The 20,201-nt window shown below is 37.3% G+C and overlaps 1 protein-coding gene across 1 annotated transcript; it reads left to right on the top strand.

The window, feature by feature from the left end:
* Positions 1-205: 205 nt before the first annotated feature.
* On the top strand, positions 206-7,455 carry LOC109240327 (zinc finger CCCH domain-containing protein 45-like). The gene is made up of 5 exons (XM_019406953.1): positions 206-430; positions 523-586; positions 4,961-5,131; positions 5,225-5,349; positions 5,440-7,455. Exons 2-5 carry the CDS (start codon positions 530-532, stop codon positions 7,274-7,276), a joined length of 2,190 nt encoding a protein of 729 aa, XP_019262498.1. The 5' UTR covers positions 206-430; positions 523-529; the 3' UTR covers positions 7,277-7,455.
* Positions 7,456-20,201: the final 12,746 nt, after the last annotated feature.

The following is a 20,201-nucleotide window of genomic DNA, read 5'->3' as shown; positions in this document are numbered from 1 at the left end:
TATCAAACCGACCGGCGAACACCCCTAAAGTAGACAGCACCATGAAATTTAGGAAGATATTAATAAAATAGAATATAAAAAAAATAAAACAACTACGTAATGACGTATGCATTCCTAAAGCAATTGATATTGCAAACAAAATCCACGGGTGGGTAAAGGAGAGCACAATCCAAAGAGAAAAAGGACTAAATTCCAAATAAATGTAGGTACTACTATTTCTTTTTTAATATAAAAAGACATGATGATGAGCTGTAAGCGCTAAACCTGAAAAGAAGTGTAACGATTTCTCCAGACTCCAGCAGCAGCCAATGCCATATAACAAAACTGCATCCCCGTAGCGCCTTTCAACTTCTAGGGTTTTCGCATTCTGTAGATTACTCTAATCTCAGCTTCCGACTTGTATTCTCTTAACTTTTTCCAGAACGCAGAGGTAACTTGCATTAATACTCTGGAGGCGGAAACAATTCGTTTTTATCTAAAAGAAATTTGAGTGTTTTCGAATCTAATAATTAACTCATAAAGGGATTTCATGGAATTGAAGAAATCAAACAGGGTTTCGTGGGCTACTGGACCTAATCTTTGTCAGGTATACACCGCATTACTGTATACAGTGTATTTTTAGTGCACGAATTTTATGCCTGTTTTTGATTTCTTATTCCTCAGTATTTAGTCAGTTTCAGGCTAGCCTCTGTTCGTAGATAAATAGATGATAACTAGTTTTGCTGTGTTGCGTTACCTGTATTAGTTTATTTTAGTTTGGCTGCCTGATGTAGTGATTTTATGTTACATGTGAGTGGAAGGATTGTAGAAAAACATTGCAATCAGTTTTAGGTCGGTTTATTCTGGACTGTAAATCTGGAAAAGGAGATTAAGGGTTTTCATAGGACTAAAGGGTAAAGAGAAGGGTGAGATAAAATTTGGAACTTTAGGGAGGTAGCAGGTACCCAGCAGATTATTTAAGTTGTGTATTAGTGTCTTTAGGTTCATGGAAGTGGATGTAGACAAAGGAAACTTCTGGTTTTCCGCCAAGAAGTAATGTTTTCAGCTGTTAGGTTTGTAAGGCTTAGTGGCCACTGATTTTTCTTTTGAGCTTTGACTTTGCTGTTTATCCTTTTGGTTGAAAGGTATCGGTCTTCATCAATATTTGCTAAAATTCAAATTTTAAGTGCCATTGTGTTTTTATAATTGGATGACACCAGAGCATGTAGTTAATAAGGCTTCTTGGTGCGTGTCTGTCTATTAGTTATCATATTGATTTATTGCTGTTAATTAGTCTTTATTGCTTTGCACTAGTAATTACAAGAATTCAGGCAAACATACATTTTTCTATGCAAGTCAAAATGATTTTATTGATATTCATCCTTTTTTATATGATAGTATTTGATTGGACATGAAGTTTAACTTGCTTGGTATATTAGTGATAGTAGAAGAAATACTGTATTAATGTTCGGAAATAAGTTTAAAAAAGGAAAACAACACGTCAAAGTATAGACTTGAATAGTCTATTGAATTTGAATTTATGAAATTTGTATAAGAAATGAAATGGTTTCAAGCCTTTTAGGACGTTCCAAAATGAAAAGAGTCATGTAAATTGGGACGGAGGGATTAATATCTGTTGACAAGATGAAAGACCGACAATATTCAATGAGAGGGAGAAAGTACTATTCGGTTTCAAGATAAAGGCTGAACTTGTCTATGATTGTTAAGGTAAACAGTTGCCCGAAGCTCTTATATTACACATGATCGAACAATGTAAAATACAGGTATCTAACTTGTTAACAGGAACTTAAATTTATCTGAAGGAAGAGTGAAACAAAGAAGTAATATCTAGTGGCAGACTAAAGACAGACAACATAAGGTTCGCATATTTTGAATTAGGAAAGAATGTAAATACTTTTGTTTGTAACGCCACAGCACATGCTTAGTGCTGCTATTCTATAGAATATTCTTTTGCGGATAAAGAAAAGAACTTATGAAAGGGAACTTACATGCATTTAAATCAACTTAAAATGTTAGAAAAGTACTATCAAGCGTCAAGGTGAATGTCGAACTCGTCCATATTATCATTCAGGTAAACAGTTACTAGAAGCTTTTTATTTACCAATTTGATCATACACGATGCTCGTTCCTCAGCATATTTGCTACATGTGTGGATGCAAAATAAGAAATGACACTGGGAGAGGAGCAGGTTTATTTAAGTGATGTGTCTCTGCTGTTTCAGCCAAGAGATTTAGAATGGGATATAATATATTACAAGAAAGATGCATCTTGAGGCAGATCATACACAATATTCATTAAAAAATCCCCATTTAGAATCACATCAATTCCCAACCCACCAGTTGAATTACATTTTGGCTGAGAACTTTTAATGAATTATGTTCTTGGTCTTATATTTATTGAAGATATCAACAAGATACATAATGAATGGTAATGCAAGGAGGGGAAGTAACTTGATAAATGTTATTACGCTAACAAATTCCTTGCTTAAGTTCCAGAGGCGGATCAGGATTTTTGGAACATGGATACACCACTAAGAAAAGGAGAAAAAAGGAAGTATTACGTGGGGATCGATCCCTAATCCTTTAGTTAAATAACTCAACAGTCAACCAAGTGCACCATTTTACCTTTTTGGAGCATGGGAGCCGGCAGATAATATTAAATTAATTTTAGGACATATGTACATAAAATACTTAGTTTGGCGGAAAGACCAAATGTGCAATAAGGCAGTAAATCAGCCCATGTTAAGCTGGTATCAACTGAGAAGCTTCTTCAACTGACTCTATCTTGCGAAGGTGCTTGTAAAATACAGCTGCAAGAACTGTAAACATATCGTAAATGAAGGAAACTGATGAGATTGATACATTGTTACGATTTCCAAAGCCTAATTCCCTCAGCTTGGATACTGTCATCTCCATTGAAGTCCCAAAAATTTGGTAATTTACGTAAAAAAAACTACTGCTTGGATGCTATATATTAACCTCAAAGTTTCAAGTAGATTGCCCCAACCTCCTTACTGGTTGTCCATTGTTCTGTGCTTAAAACTTTTTCTACACTATCATCACATTTTTTCAGTATCTCTCTACCTAAAGGATTTCTAAGAAATGTTACTCTTTCTACACTATTCATCACATTTTTTCAGTATGTCACTTCCTAAAGGATTTCTAAGAAATGTTTGTCCTAAAAGTTATTACAGTGGCATAAGATCTATTTTTAGCCCAAATGTCCATTCATGTTCTAGGTTTTAATTGCACTTTAAACTCCTCCTTACTCGTGCTAAGTCAAAAAGGAAAACAAATTGGGATGAAGACTCTTGGAAGTTATGCCCCATTTCCATGACAATTTAGTCATATTTAAACCTAACTTTGAAGTTTTAGTTGCTAATCTGCCATGATTGAACATGGCAGAACTTCATGACATTTGATGAAAGAAAGAACCATGTAAGATTTTGCCCATCAAATGAAGATGGCTTTGGTGGAAAGAACAAAATCTTGATTTTAATCTTGTGGAATTTTTTTTAACTCTGTTTTCCCCATATAAGACCATACTAAAAGGTAAATATGGAATTTATGACCAGGTTTAGACATCTTGATTGAAATATTTTTTGTAATCGAACCGTTAGGGAATTTTTTCCTTGCAAAAATTTCTGAAACAATTTTATAGCTATATAGAGCAATATAAATAGAATAAATTGGTGTTGAATAATCAGAAAATTATTGACGTATGCTCTATTTACTTGTCAACTGAAAAAATGGGGGAATAAATCTGCAAGTTAACCTTCTTAAGCATCATTTTCTCTTAAATATCCAAAACAAAAAAGAAACTTTTTCTTCTTAAGAAAAGGCAAAGGAGCTTATTAGAGGAAAGAAGACAAAAAGGGCAGTAATTCATTTATACTAATTCGTGAAAGGAAAATTAAAGACAGCTGCCATATGTGGCCTTATAAATGAATTGGACCAAGAAGTGATCCAAAAATGTTATAAATGAATTGCATTCTTTTGTTTCATTTGTGGTGTAAAGAGGATTTTTAGATGATGTAAGCTCACTTTTAGATGTTACAGTATCCTTGTATGAAGAACGAGGACTCACTTTTGCTTTCCTTTTTTGAACTATAGATATGGCTGCAGCACTTCCCTTTGTGCTGATACTTTATATATAAGCTGTTACCATTCTTAAAAATAATGATCTGAAGAACAAAATTAGTGGCAGGTTAGGAGAATCAAGTGCACAAAAAAAGTATGTCGAGATTCTACTAGTGGGTCAGTCGTAGATCCGGAGATTCAAGACTCAAGAGCATGAAAAAGTTCGCTGAGAATCTTGCCATTAAATGTATTTGGACAGAAAAAGGAAAACTGAACAAAAGCACTTTTTCAAGTCACTTATATAACAAAATGTAATTAAAGGCATTTCAAGATCAGATGATGCTGAATCAAAGTAATGGTTATGGTGTCAGTGATCATATCATCGTACACTAAATAGTTCTTTTATGATTATGCCTATTATAATCTGTCAATGTCATGGTGACTTTTTTAAACTAGACCTGATTGGTAAAAGTTCATCCCTTGTTCAAGAGTCATGCTTAGTGGTCGCTGATTGCACCTTGGTATTTAAGCTTTTGAGAACCATAGCAGATCATCACAGCGGCACCTAAATGTTTGAGTTGTTAATTGACAATCGTTTCCCACTTTTTGAAGGCAAAGCAAACATGAAGAAGTGGATTTTTGCCGTTACTGTATTCTTTTTAACCCCCCCCCCCCTTCCCCCTCCTTTTTTCAAGGAGATAGTCTTAGTGTAGTATTTTGTTCGTGACATGCCAGATTGACATGCTTTCAGTTTTACTTATCAAGAACATTGATATGCTTTAGTTTTTTCCTAGTTCTCCTTGGCAATTGTGCATAATTTACCATTCAATAGGTAAAACATTTATGGGAACTCACCAGGTTTGTTGTTGTTGTTGTAATAGGTAAAACATTTCCTACAAGAGGATTGCCCATCAAAAGTCGGTAGGGGATCTCAACATCATCTTCAGTTGAAGCCGTCGCTTAGACCATCATTTGAAGGAAGACATTGTCTGAAGCAACCAAAAGAGAGGCTTCCTTACATACCTCTGGCTAAATGGAAGTGCCCTCCCAAGGTAATCTAAGTTTTTTATGATAGGATGTTCCCTTTATTTGCCTGGTCTCTGCACACATTGTTGTAATAGCCCATTTAATGCTGTTATTGGTAGTTTAATTTGAATGAGAGATGGTGTATGGTTGCTGGTGAAGAAAGTAAAGAAGCAGAGGCTCAGAAGCATAGGGAAAAGAGAGTGCTTGAAGCAGTTTATCCTTCTCGGTCTGCAATTCCTCCCAAGTATGTATTTTTTGGACTATCTTTTAGATTTATAGCTTTTTGTCCCAATTTACTTGATTGTGATCCCTGGTTTCTCCTATTGGCTTATAGTCCTTCCACCTCGTCGTATCTGGACCAATTTTATGATGATAACCAAACTAGAGTGATTCCAATCATTCCCATTGAAGAAACGGCAGTTGCAGAAGGTTTGTCCCATTCTACACCATCCCAAAACATCAGCAGCAAATTGTTAGACCCATGCCTGCCTAACAGTTCATCATCATCTATCAGTATAGATACTACTCAAAAGCTACCTGCTAGTGGAAAATCGTTTCCCCAGGCTTTGTCAACGTCCAAAGATCTCAGGCTACCTCAGAGTAACTCTCCTTTTTGTGTTAGACTGCCTGTTAATGGGCAATCTGCTCCATATCTTTCAAGATGTCGAAGTGTGAACAGAACTGAGCAACATCAAATTTCTCCTAAGCCACCTGCTAATCACAACCCTGTCACCCAGTTTCCATCCACATTTGAAAATCCCAAGATTCCTCAGCACCAGGCTGAAGTTTTGCCAAAGTCCCTAGCTAACCACAACCCTGCTACCCAGTGTCATTCAACATATGAGAATCTGAACACAGCTCAGTGCAAGAATCAAATTTCTCCAAAGCCACCTGCTAATGTCATCTGTGTGCCCCAATATCAATCAAATACTGAAAATCTGAGTGCCCCTCAGTGCAAAACTCAAGCTTGTTCAAATCCACCTGCTAATGAAAAATCTATCCTCGAGAAGATGCCACATGGTTTTGAGGGTGATTTGATGGTTGCTGTAACCGCAGCTGTAGCTGCACTTGCAAAAAGTCAAGAGCAGGGTAGTCTGATTGATACTGACTTCTTGATTAAGCTTCTTAGCAACCCAGAACAGATACAGAAACTGATGAACGAACACGGAGTGGCTACCAATCCTGAAACTGGTGCTGCATCTGGCTCAAAGCCTATTGTTCCTTCTAGTAGCACACCAAGGTCAGCTGATTCTCTGGATAAGCAGATAGCTGGTAATGAAAATTGCAAATCTGCTGTTGCTGGTGCAACCGTCTTCTCTCGGTCACTGGAGGTAAGAAATATTAATGAACAAAGAGGAACTGCTGCCATGTCTAGGTCAGTGGATCTACTGGTTCCCTTGCCTAGGACAAAACCTGATAAGGTAATTAACAAGCCCATTAGTGAATACCAAGCTCCCCATGCAGGATCTGGACCAATCTTTGGACCAAAGGCAATGGCAAAATCTGTGCCCTTGGCTATCTCTAAGCCTGAAACATCCGTGAAAAGTAATTTGGTTAATGAACAAAGGGCCTCTGCTCATGTAGGAACTGCAGACATTAGAGAGAGTAAGCCATTAGTTCACCCCACTTCAGACCTAAATTTGGAAAAGATTAAGAAACTGATTAATGAATATGGAGCACCTGACAATATAGGAGAGAAGCCCTTGGTCAATTCTGAGTTGGTTCCTTCACTGGTTTCATCAACGGCAAATTTTCCTATTGCTTTGCAGCCTGAGCTGCAAATTAAGTCGTATTCATCAAATGCTGGCCACACATCCCCTTTCTCCTCGATGACTAGTCCTGCCCCTCTACAGAAGGATATCAATTACTACAAATCCCTGATCAAGCAACATGGAGAAAATCGTGAATCTGTGGGTCAAGAAATCTTACAAAATATCATTCCTTATGGTAATACGCGAGGACCAGAACCGTTAAAGAACCTAAAATCAAAGCAGGACAGCCTGAATTTTCAGAAGCATTGTGTTTTCTTCAATACACCAAGGGGATGCCTAAATGGCACCACTTGTCCATTCCTGCACGATATGTCCAAACAATGGAGGTCTGGGGGGATGTTGGAAGCTCCGGCTCCAAAGAGAATGAAGTTAGGTGGGGAACTTACTGGTAGGACATGATTCAGGAGGTATCATTTTTCTTTAATACAGAAAATCAGTGAGAGAGGCAGTTGCACAGTTTAAACATACCGATCCCGTGTTCCTTTTCTTTGGGGAAATTTTGAAAACTGGCCCTTTCAGACTTAGATTAGACATTTAGAATGAGTTGGCTTTTATATGAGAAAAATTTTGATTTGAAACTTCGAAGTTGGATGAAGCGCTTCTTGCCTCAAGAAATTTTTTCTTCTAACAAGTTTAATGAAACCTTTTTTTGCTTTTAAGAAAAAGTTTCTCAAGCTTCAAAGATTGGTGAAACTGGTTTTGGACGCAAGCTTCTGGAGGAAGCCCTAGGTTCATAATTCCGGGTATTGAAAACTCCCAATTTCAGAGAATACTGCATGCATAGATGAGACTCCGCCTTCCCATTTGATAAAAGTGGCATGCACCATATACCGACTTAAGAGCACCCTTAATCCTAATTCGCATGTTGATTTACGCATTATGCTGGTGGCAATTAACTGAAAAGATTATAAAGCATTTGATAGAGGAAATTTGGTTTAAGATTAAAATTTCAAGAATCAACTAAATTTGAATTCTTTAAAGGTGGTGAAAATCAAATAGAATAATACTAATAATGTAATCCGATAACCATTATAGAACTTTATAAGATGAATAGAGTATTACATCACTCGGGGAAAAAATGAGTGTTACATCATGGGGATAAAAGCTGGCAATATAAATTTAAGAGAAAGAAATGCTGTGTGGAGCACCACGCAATCTTGTCTGTTTGTCGTCGAGATCCGAGGGAACTTACAATCCTGAAGTTTATTTAGTTACTCGAAACTCGTCTAGATGCTAATTGAAGTGCAAAGCTAGTTGCCTGAATGAATGAAATTTCTTAACAAAGACGAAATGGTATGTGTCGTAAAACCTGAGTCAAGTGCCTTTGGATCGTCATTTCAAAAGAGAGAGAGAGAGAGAGACGCATCGTTCTTACCAACAACTTATACAAATTTAGTTGAAAGTGGAAACTTGACATAATCGTTCTTCCAGATAGACAAGTCAACCACCGATATATTATTGTTCGAGTTCATATAACCAACATATTTGTATCAATTATCAACTCAAACACGCTGATAATTGGGAACATAAACAGAGGCCGAACTTATTGAATGAATGGGCACAACTCTTAAGACAGAGAGCTTCGCTATAGCAATACTTTTGACTGGTTGAAGTTCTTCCACTGGTACCTAACTGCAAGCATACTAATCATAATTTCTTGTAGGAATGTCTCAATCAAATTCGGTTTGATTTGTCAAAAACTATTCTTCAAGGGTTAAGTGTCCACAAGTACCACGATGAGAACCATTGGAGACTGAGCCATGTTACTCCCTCCGGCCCACAATATTAAATTATACGTACATAAGGATAATTTTGGAAAAACAACTTCGAATTTTTTCTTGATTATATAAATGGACAACCAAAATAAAAATGGGAGTACTTTGTGAAGCTTAGTAAAATCAGTCATCAAGTTTCGAGTGCAAAAATTATGTTTTCATGCCTTCCTACTCCACCAGTTTAAGCGTCAATATGTTTTTATGACTAAAGATCTTACTTTAGTAGGATAACAAAACAATGCTACTACTTAATGCAAAAATTAGAAGAGGGTGTGGTGTTTCTTTTGCTCCTGTTGTCAAGCATCCAGTAGTTTTCTCAACTTTGTGTTAGTTTATGCTTTTCACCATAGTTGGGAGCTGATCTTTACAAGCACATGTCCTTCCAGCAACAGAGAGGAATCCCAAATGATCAACTAATTAGACAATGTAAGGAGATAGATCAATTGGCATAAGATCATCAAGATGATAATTCTTTACATGCAATGAGGCATATACTAATACAACAGCTAGACAATGGTTTGTCATGCAAGAATTGAAGCACCAATGCGTTTCAGCACTTTCAATTCTGAATCAATCTGAAGCAGCCAGTGAGTTTGCAACGACTGAAGGCTATAATGGTGAAGGGTGTGACCTAGCAGTTAATGAGCTGGGTTAAAATCACGGAATACTAGGTTCGATTTTAGTAGAGACACCTTTGTTGGTTTTTTCTCATCTATTTTTACCTTGTCAATGTAAAGTTACCTGATACCTGCTAACTGGTGGAATAATCAAGGTCCGTGCTAGCCACTTTATCAAGAAAAACAATAATTATAAGGTTGAGAGAACAATTGCCTTAGGGATATTAATAAATGTAATACACATGTATACACATTATATGCTAATTAAAGATACCTTCTAAGAGTCGTCCTTGCTGAATTTAAGCAAAGGTATTTTAATAGTCCCTGGAGTTTCCTTTTGTCCCTTGCTGTTATTTAATTTTTACCATTGGTTTAACTATAGCTCAGACCTTTCTAGCAGGCACTCGTTTATCTTAAACCAATATACAATCAAAAATTGATTGTGTAACTTATCAAGATTCATATTTCTCTATTTGCTTCATCTATATTATTTGAGAAAATAATTTTTAATTTGGTAAAACTTATTATTTGACTCCACTTGTGGGATTGCACTGGGTATGATGTTGTTGTAGCCTAAATTCTTGATCTCAATTTTCACTACTCTCTCCCTTTCTTTAGGTAAAATTATGTGTACGAGAGTAAAACTACTTAAATTTTGATGTGAATTCGTCGATTCTTCAAAAAAATTAAAATAAAATTTTGATATACAAAAGCTACATAAAAAGTCACTATAGTTAATAATTCATAACTTTAACAAGTATTTAAAAATAATTTGGTAAAGTAAAAAAAATTAACTCCGCAAATAATAAAAGCTCCATTTTATATTATAGCTCTATCAGGATTATGAATGAAAATGGATAAAGGGTCATTTAGGTAGATATACTGTAAGATAACTCTGAATGTTTGCAAAATTATAGTCAACCAAGCGTTAAAATACTAGCAAGGAACGCAAGGTAACTGCAAAAGACTTATATACCTTTGTTTAAATTCAGTAAGGATAACTCTCAGAACTATAGCCGGAGAAGGAGGACGACGACATTCTCGACTTCTCCTTATGCTTCACATCTTCTTCCTCTCACTACTAGAAATCCGGAAATTAGCGACCAAACTTTTGCGACCAAAATTGGTCTGTCCAGATAAGCGACCAAAGTTGGTTGGTAAAGGGGAGAAAAATATTTTATATTTATTTTAAATAAATTACCGACCAAAGTTGGTCGGTAATGTGGTCAACAGGTTGACCGAGCTGGTCAGACTTATGTAGTCAAAGAAATTTTCACGTTACCAACCAACTTTGGTCGGTAATGTGGGACCCATTTATAAAATTTTAATAGTTATATTATTATTTAAATTTTTTTATAAAATATAAAGAAATATTATTTAAAATTACCGACCAAAGTTGGTCGGTTAATACAGGGGAAGCATTTACCGACCAACTTTGGTCGCTATTTTTTAATATCTAGAAAATAACCGACCAACTTTGGTCGGTTATTAGGTCAACATTGGTCAAAATTTAAATCACTTTTATATTTACTATCTAAATAATATAAATGTAATCCGCTAACACTTTTGTAATACAAGGGATGAATACACTAACATATAATATAACATGCTATATATGTAGTTAAAGTAGTACAACGAACCGTGTTATAGATATATATATTGGCCCAAGTAAAGGTGAAGTTTTGAAGACTGACAAAAGGAACTCAGACATGGACCAGGTCCATCATGTGAAGCATAGTTATGATCAATTCAAACATGTGAGATGCACGTGAAGGAGATAAACCTAACATATCAGAAGTGTTATCTCCTGATCATGATCGAAAAGGTTGCATATTGGATAAGGAGAAATACTCCTTACATAAAGAGAACACGGTTTAGGAAACGGATAGAGTTAGAGTATGAGATCAACTAGAACTCTTTCACCATGGAAGAGTAGCATCTGTATCCTAGTCAATCTCTAATTGCTAACTCCTTAAATATTAGTGTTGTTCTCTTTTACAGGTAATGCACATAAGCAGAAGTTAAACGTGAATTGAGAGCAAAATAGCAAGGCAATTTTGCAAGCAATTTATGAGTGATTCAAGCGTGCAATCCTGAAGCTACTTGAACCAGATAGAAGAACCAGTTCCAAGAGTCTATCTTTTATTCTAGTTCAATTGTAGTAGGTGATTTTACATTGTACCTTTCAGCTTATTTAGAAGCAATTGTATTAGGTACTTAGAGTTTTCAAGTTAGAGTTAACTTGAAGTTGTCGCAACAGTTGAGGCTGTGTGCCACAACGGGATTAGAGTTAATCCTAGGTTTACAAAAGAGTTTTTGTAAATGCAGTTTTTGGCTCAGTGATTTTAGTGGAGAGTTTGGGAAAATCCTACTGGAAGGTAGGTCGTGGTTTTTTCACCTTTTGAGCCAGGTGTTTTTCACGTAAGATCTCTGTGTTCTTTATTTTCTGTAGTTATTATTCTGCGACAGTAGTAGTTGAAACATATAGAAGAACCAAGTCCTGCTGTAATCAAGTTAAGCGAAAATTGGGTACCACACAAATCACCCCCCCCCCTGTGTGGGTTTGACGTATAAAATATCAATTGGTAGCAGAGCAGGTTATCCTTGAAGAGGCTAACATCTTAGGAACATATCAAGATGAGTGCACCACCTGGAAACTAGGAAGGACAATCCACTGCTAGGCCTCCACTCTTTAATGGCCAATACTATTCCTGGTGGAAGAACAGGATGAGAGACCACATCATATGAGAAGACTATGAACTTTGGGACATTGTTACTGATGGTCCCCTGGCTACTACAAAGAAGAATGCTGAAGAGTGGACGTGCCAAAGACGAGAGCTGACTGTAGTGCTGAAGATTTGAAGAAATGGGAAAAGATGCCAAGGCCAAGAAATGGCTTGTGTATGGACTAGGTCCAGACGAGTACATCAGAATTCAAAGCTGTACCATTCCTAAGGAGATGTAGGACACTCTACAAGTGGCCCATGAAGGAACTCCTCAAGTAAAGAGATCAAGAGGAACACTGCTGTATTCTCAATATGAGAATTTCACCATGAAGGAAGGAGAAACCATCCAAGAGATGTACACAAGGTTCATAACACTAACAAATGAACTTAAGTCTCTTGGAAGAATTATCCTTGAAGAAGACAAGGTTGAGAAAATCTTGACAAGGGTTCTGCCAGTAACTTGGGAAAGCAAAATTACTGCTATTCAGGAATCAAAGAACATTTCTACTCTCAAATTGGATGAGCTGATTGGAAATCTCACTGCCTATGAATTGAGAAGGCAAACCATGAAGATGGATGCACCCAAGAAGGAAAGAAACCCGGCTCTCAGAATTAGCTGAAGGTGCAGACTTGGAGGATGATGAAATGTCTATGATCACAAGGGATTTCAAGAAGTACCTAATGAGAGGAAATGGTTCTTCAAGAGGTGCAACCTTCAACAAACCAAGGGCTCCTGAAAAATAGACCAGCGAGGGCTGCTACAAATGTGGTAAGACTGAACACATGATCAGGAATTATCCTCAGTGGGAAATTGAATAGAAGAGGGAAAGGGTTGAACGAAGAAACATGAAGAAGGAACAGGTTCAACCTAAGAAGAACAAAGGATCAACAAAGGCTATGGTTGCTGCTTAGGAAGAAAGCTCAGATGAGGATTCAGAAGATGAAACTGGAGATGTACAAGCATTTATGGCCATTGGAGAATCAGACGATGAACAAGAGGTAAGTGTGATTTATCTCAAAGACAAGATTAAATTTTTGTGTAAAGAAAGGCTATCTGAATTACTGCTAGACTTCATTGATGAGTCTGAGGTCATAAACAATGAGAAAGAGCAGCTGTCTAGGGAATATGTGATCCTAAAAGCCAAGTGCAAAAATCTGGAACTCAGGGCTAGTGAAAGTGATAGTAAAAATACTGAGTTGAAGAACCAGGTTCTTGAACTTGACACCACTGTCTTAGAACTTAGGTCTGAAAATTTAAAACTAAAATTAGTAACAGGTAAGAAGAAAGCTGATCACACACATCTCACCTTAGAAGAAAATCTAGGAAAAATGAAGGATGAACTGTACAAGAAAGAGCAGATAAGAGTCCTAAAAGAAGATCTAGGCAAGGTGAAGCATGAACTAGACATAACTTGCAAATGGAATAAGTCCTCTGATGCACTATCCTGGCTACAAGAGCACCACAGTAGCAATAAGAGAGGACTTGTCTATGGGACCCCAGCACCTAAGTGGGATCCCAAAAGCAAGTACATCACACTTCCTGAGAACAAAATCTGCACACACTGTGGCAAGACTGGTCGTTACAAAAGTGAATATAATGCAAAAGAAAAGGCCAGTCAAAAGAACAAAACCTTTGTTCAAGAGAAAAATAGGCTGCCTGGATGGGCTAGAAAGAATTTAATTCACCCCTTTGCCTATAGAAAGGGACCCAAACTAGTTTGAAGACTAACCGCTGATTTCGTTTTGCAGGTCCAAGTGAAGGGAAGTAGCCAAATATGGTACATGGATAGTGGCTGCACAAAGCATATGACTAGAAGTAAGAACCAGTTCCTTTCACTTGAGGACCTAAAAGGAGGTAATGTCTCCTTTGAAAATGGGAAGAAAGGTGACATCATTGGGGTTAGAAAGGTAGGTAAGACAGACTCACATTCTATTGAGAATGTCTACTTGATAAATGGCTTGAAATATAGCCTAATCAGTGTATCACAACTGTGTGACAGAGGTAACCTGGCAGCATTCACCTCTACTAAATGTTTTGTGATTAATCTTACCACTGACAAGATTGTTTTGTAGGGAAAACGAGTTAACAATATTTACATTGTAGATTTGTCCACTCTTTTAGAAAATGAACTCACTTGCTTGAGTGTATTGGACAATGATCCCCTCCTGTGGCACAAAAGACTTGGTCATACAAGTCTAAATCAACTCAACAAATTAGTCTCCAAGGACCTGGTGATAGGGTTACCTAACATCAAGTTCAAGGAAGACAAAGTTTGTGAGGCTTGTGCAAGGGGGAAGCAGGTAAGATCCTCTTTTAAAAGAAAGAAAGTGGTAAACACGATTAGGATGATGGAACTGGTTCATATGGATCTCTGTGGTCCAATGAGAACATTGAGCAGAGGCGGTAAGAAATATGTGTTGGTACTTGTTGATGATTACTCTAGGTTTACTTGTGTATTGTTCTTAACATCTAAGGATGAAGCATTTGACATGTTTACTGCCTTTGTTAGAAAAACTCAGAAACAACTAGGTAATAAACTTGCATCAATTAGGTCTGATCATGGAACTAAATTTGAAAATGCTAAGTTTGCTGAATTTTGTGATGAGCATGATATAGATCATAATTTCTCTGCCCCTAGGACTCCTCAATAAAATGGAGTAGTTGAAAGAAAGAATAGGACTCTTGAAGATATGGCTAGGACTATACTTCTTTCTAGTAAACTGCCCCATAGCTTCTGGGCAGAGGCTGTAAATACTGCATGTTACATCATTAATAGGTGCATGACTATACCCTTGTAGAGAAGACTCCCTATGAGTTACTTAAAGGGAGAAAACCAAATATATCCCATCTTAGGGCATTTGGATGCAAGTGCTTTGTGCAAAATAATGGAAAGGACTCCCTAGGTAAGTTTGATCCCAGAAGTGATGAGGGAGTATTCTTGGGATATTCTTCACATAGCAAAGCTTATAAAGTGTACAACAAAAGAACTTTGTGTGTAGTAGAAAGTGTACATGTAGTTTTTGATGAAACTAACATTCTTTTTGAGAGACAGGAACATGAAGATGAAGCTATTGGGCTGGTAAAAGAATTGAGTGAAGTTGCACCAAAAGAAGGAACAGGTGATGGAACAGGTTCTTCCATCCAGGGAAACCTGACAGGGGGAACTGAACAAAGAAGAAGTGAATCAAATTTCTAAATGGAACCTGTCCATGAGCCTGTTCCTCAGCAACAAAACATGAGAGAAACTCCAAATAGAAATCAGTTGGTTGTCAAACCTTACAAGTATCAAAGTTCTCATCCCATTGAGAAAATCCTTACTGACCCAACTTCTGGAGTTAAAACCAGATATCAATTAAAGAATCTGTGTGCTTTTGATGCATTCTTATCTCTTATTGAACCTAAAAATGTTGCTGAAGCTTTGCAGGATGCAAACTGGTTGAATTCAATGCAAGATGAACTCAATCAGTTTGAAATAAGTCAAGTGTGGCATCTGTCACAAGACCCAAGGACAGATCAGTCATTGGCACTNAGCTCCATTTTCATCATCCATGTCAAGGTAAGTGATTCCCACCTATTGCAAGTTAATTACTTGGATTATATCTAGATTTTAATATGGAAAATCATGTAAATTAGTAGAAATTTAGGAATTTTGAAGAAAACCTAGAAAATTAGTATTCTTGGATTTTGACCACAATTTTGGGTAAGGAATTAGGAGAAAATCGTATATTTGAGTTCGTGAGTTCATGGGTAAACCTTATCTTCGAGAAATTTTGGATTCCGGGCACGTGGGCTCAAGGGCATTTCTTTCAACTTTTCGATCGGGGTTAGGAATTGTTATAAATTAGATTATAATGAGTACCTTAGCATATATTAATGGAATTACATAATTATTGGCTAGTTTTGGAGCGTTGTGCATCGATTCGAGTCTTCCGAAGGGCGTGGAATGCCGGTTATGGACATTTGGAGCGAGGTGAGTCTCCTTTCTAACCTTGTAAGAGGGAATTGTCCCCATAGGTGAGTTAGTTGGTTATGTGCTCCTATTTGTGGGGGCTACGTACGCACGAGGTGACGAGAGTCCGTGCGTAGCTACTATTATGCTATTGTTCGGGTAGTCTAGGACCCAAAAGCATGCTATACTTGGATTAATTGTAAATTTGTTGACAATTTGAATTGCTTAAGTTACAATGAATTAGTAAATGAATTGCTAAAAGGATTAAACTTCATTTTTTTAAATTGTTAAAAGAGGATTTGCTTTTATTTGGATAAATGTTCCCCGATAAATTCTTAATTTGCTATTTGAGCATGTATCCCTATGTGTACCTGCGTCGCATGTAATGTTCGCGAGCAGGGTGATTGTTTATTTTATGTTGACCGCATCGCATGGATAGTTCGCGAGCGGGGTAATAGATGCATCTATGGTTCATGCCGTTCGACCCTCGGCAGTGCACAGTTTATTTTATGTTGGAGCGGGCCGTACGCCTCGGCATGATTTGCGCATGCTTGTATTGCTGAACTTATTGAAGTTGTTATTGCCTCTTCATGGCTTGAGAATATTTGGATAAATAATGAAAAGGAATTTTGGGAAACTTCCTATAAAAGAAATAATTGTTTACTTGTTTCCTCCTATTGGATTAATATTCATGTTTATAAGAGTCCACGATTTAATGAATTGTTGACATCATTATTGGACCACTAGTAAGTGTCGAAGTCGACCATCTCGTCTCTACTTCTTCGAGATTAGACGGGATACTCATTGAGTACACATTGTTTTCGTACTTATACTACACTTCTGTGCATTTTTGTTGCACAGGTATATGTAACTCTAGTGGCCTACTGGGCGTAGCAGCACGGATGATTTGGGAACTAGGTGAGTTGCATTATTCGAGGTGGCCCGCAGCTAGTATAGTCCCTTTCAGTATATTGTATTTACTTTCTGTCCACTGTATTTCAAACGGATGTTGTATTATATTACTTCTTAGAAATTGCTCATGCACTTTTGACACCGGGTTCTGGGATGGTTTTGAAATATTTTGTATTAATTGCTTATTATTTATTTTGAATTGAAGCAGTTGTCTCTTTACTTATGAAATTAGAAGGAAAATCTGGGTTTTCAAAATTGTCTAAATTGGAATCTAATTAAGTATTTTAGTTGGCTTGCCTAACAGCAGTGTCCGGTGCCATCACGATCCTTAGTGGATTTTGGGTCGTGACAATATGGTATCAGAGCACTAGGTTCCCGTAGGTCTCACGAGTCATGAGCAAGTCTAGTAGAGTCTCGCGGATTGGTAGGGAGACGTCTGTACTTATCTTCGGGAGGCTACAGGGCTATTAGGAGTACTTCCCTTCTTGATTCCTGATCGTGCGATTTTATTCCTGTGAGGCTTATGCCTTTGTTTCTTTCCTACTCAATCTTACGCGACGCGAACCGCTTGTCATAAATCGAGAATTGAAGAACCGTAATGGTACTACCGATGTGGTGCGTGATGTTTCTCCCGGTATAGCTGANGGGTAAATGCAATGCAAGATGAACTCAATCAGTTTGAAATAAGTCAAGTGTGGCATCTAGTCACAAGACCCAAGGACAGATCAGTCATTGGCACTAAATGGGTTTTCAGAAACAAACTTGATGAAGATGGAACAGTTACAAGGAACAAGGCAAGATTGGTGGTCCAAGGTTATAGCCAACAGGAAGGCATAGATTATGATGAGACCTTTGCTCCAGTTGCAAGACTGGAGGAAATAAGACTCCTCATAGCCTTTGCAGCACACATGGAATCTACCCTTCACCAAATGGATGTGAAGAGTGCCTTCCTAAAAAGGAAGAAGTCTTTGTCAAACAACCTCTAGGGTTTGAAAGTAAGGAGTGTCCAGATCATGTATCCAAACTGGACAAGGCCTATATGGACTGAAGCAGGCTCCTAGAGCATGGTATGAACGCCTATCCAAATTCCTGCTTGAACATGTATACAAAAGAGGTAATATTAACAGCACTCTATTCTTGAGGGAAAAAAAGTAAGGATCTACTAGTAGTACAAATATATGTCGATGAAATAATTTTTGGGGCAACCATTGAAAAACTGAGTAAGGAATTTGCTAAATTAATGGGGAGTGAGTTTGAGATGAGTATGCTGGGTGAACTTAACTTCTTCTTAGGTTTACAGATCAAACAAAACTCAAATGGAATCATGATCCATCAGCAGAAATATGCAAAAGAGTTGATTAAGAAGTTTAAAATGGATGAATCAAAAGAAATAGACATACCCATTGCAACAACTACTAAATTAGACATAGATGAACCTAGTTCATCTGTTGATCAGAAGTTGTATAGGGGTATGATTGGTTAACTTCTGTATCTTACTGCTAGAAGACCTGACATTATTTTCAGTGTAGGTCTTGCTCGTTTTCAGGCAAATCCTAAGGAATCCCACTTGACTGCTGTCAAGAGGATACTGAGATATTTGAAAGGCACTAATGATCTTTGCCTTTGGTACCCTAAAGGTAGTAACTTTAATATAGTAGGATATGCTGATGCTGACTATGCAGGTTTCCTTGTGGATAGGAAAAGCACCTCAGGTATGGCTCATTTTCTTGGTTCATGTCTGGTATCATGGGCCACTAAAAAGCAGAATTCAGTGGCTTTATCCACTGCTGAGACTGAGTATGTTACTGCTGCCTCTTGTTGAGCTCAACTGTTGTGGATCAAACAGTAGCTGATGGATTTTGGCATTGAACTTGGTTGCATCCCTATCTTTTGTGATAACACTAGTGCTATTAGTACGACTAAGAACCCAGTTCATCATAAGAGGACTAAGCACATAGATGTTAGACATCACTTCTTAAGTGACAACTATGAGAAAGGAATGATTACTATAGAATTCTGTGCTACTGATAAACAAATTGCTGACATCTTTACTAAAGCACTGAGTAGAGAAATCTTTGAAAGGAACAGGTTAGAATTAGGGATGATTAACATCACCTAATGGGACCAGCTCAGAATGCACAATGAAAAAAAATTATGAAAAAAAATTGATTGAAAAAATAAATAAATTTGTTTTTGGCTAGGAAATCTGGAACTTGTGTAAATATCTAGATTAATTTTTATTCAGTTTTATACTGTAAATAGTATACTCTTGTGACATGTGTTGATATGACTCACTGATCTCTAACAAAATTTTCTCTATTTTGGTAAATTGAGGCATGATCAAGAGAATTCTAAATGAAGAACCTGGTGCATCAGTACTGGTCATCTGAATAACGAGGTATGTTTTCTATACTCTGCACAATTAGAAATATAAATATTTAAATCATGAGCAGAATCCTATCTATGTTCAAAAACATCAGAAAATCCTATCCGTTTATTTTTTGAACCAGTTCTGTCTCTACTAGAGTTATCACCACAGAAAACGCCTAGAATCTAGGGAAGCCTAACCGTTTTTTCAACCTGAAATTTCAGGTTGATTGAACTTCTAATTGACTCCAAAAAGCTACCGTTAGTCATTAATTAGGCCTCTCTATTTAAAAAACCCGTCATCACAATCACTGCCACTCTCATAATTCTCTAAACCGTCGAATTCTTTTTTCACTCTCAAATTGTTCTCTCTTCCAAAAGCCTAACTCACAAACTCTCTCAAGAAATCAGTTACAATGTCGAACCCTCAAGACAACCCAGGCACTCCTCCATAACCTACTCCCTCTAATTCATCCACCCCTCATCCACCCAACATAACTCCTCAACCTAGGAGAAGGCGAGTAAAAATGCTTGCTCGCAAAACGGTGGAAACTGGTGCTCTTTTAAAGAAATTGAACGAGAAATTAAAGGCAAGCCAAGCCCAAGATTCTGAGAACTCAGACGATTCGTTCAAATCTGCAAGTGAGGGTGAAGGCTCAAAACTCCCCTTCTGAGGTACGTTCTGTTTTGGTTGAGAATGTAGACAATAGGTTTGTTCTGGTTGGGTATGTTAGGAATGTGAAATTGCCTAAGTAAAGAAGGAGAGGTGCCAAAAATAAAGGTGAAAAAGAAAAGGAGAGTGGGGGTGTGCTAGTAATGTGAGGGGAAAAGGGAAAGAAGTGGCTGGTTTTTCACCCACTTCTAAATTGGTGGTACCAGCTATCAGTGGGGTTGAACATACAACTGTTGAAAAAAGTATCAAGAAGACAGGGGGAAGTGGCTCAGGCGAGGCTGCTGAAGGGTTGGTTAATCTTAGT

The sequence above is a fragment of the Nicotiana attenuata genome, unplaced genomic scaffold (assembly GCF_001879085.1).
Source record: "Nicotiana attenuata strain UT unplaced genomic scaffold, NIATTr2, whole genome shotgun sequence".
Classification (NCBI taxonomy): Eukaryota; Viridiplantae; Streptophyta; class Magnoliopsida; order Solanales; family Solanaceae; genus Nicotiana; species Nicotiana attenuata.
Note: the sequence above shows the minus strand (reverse complement) of the source record. Positions and strands in the feature narration are given on the sequence as shown.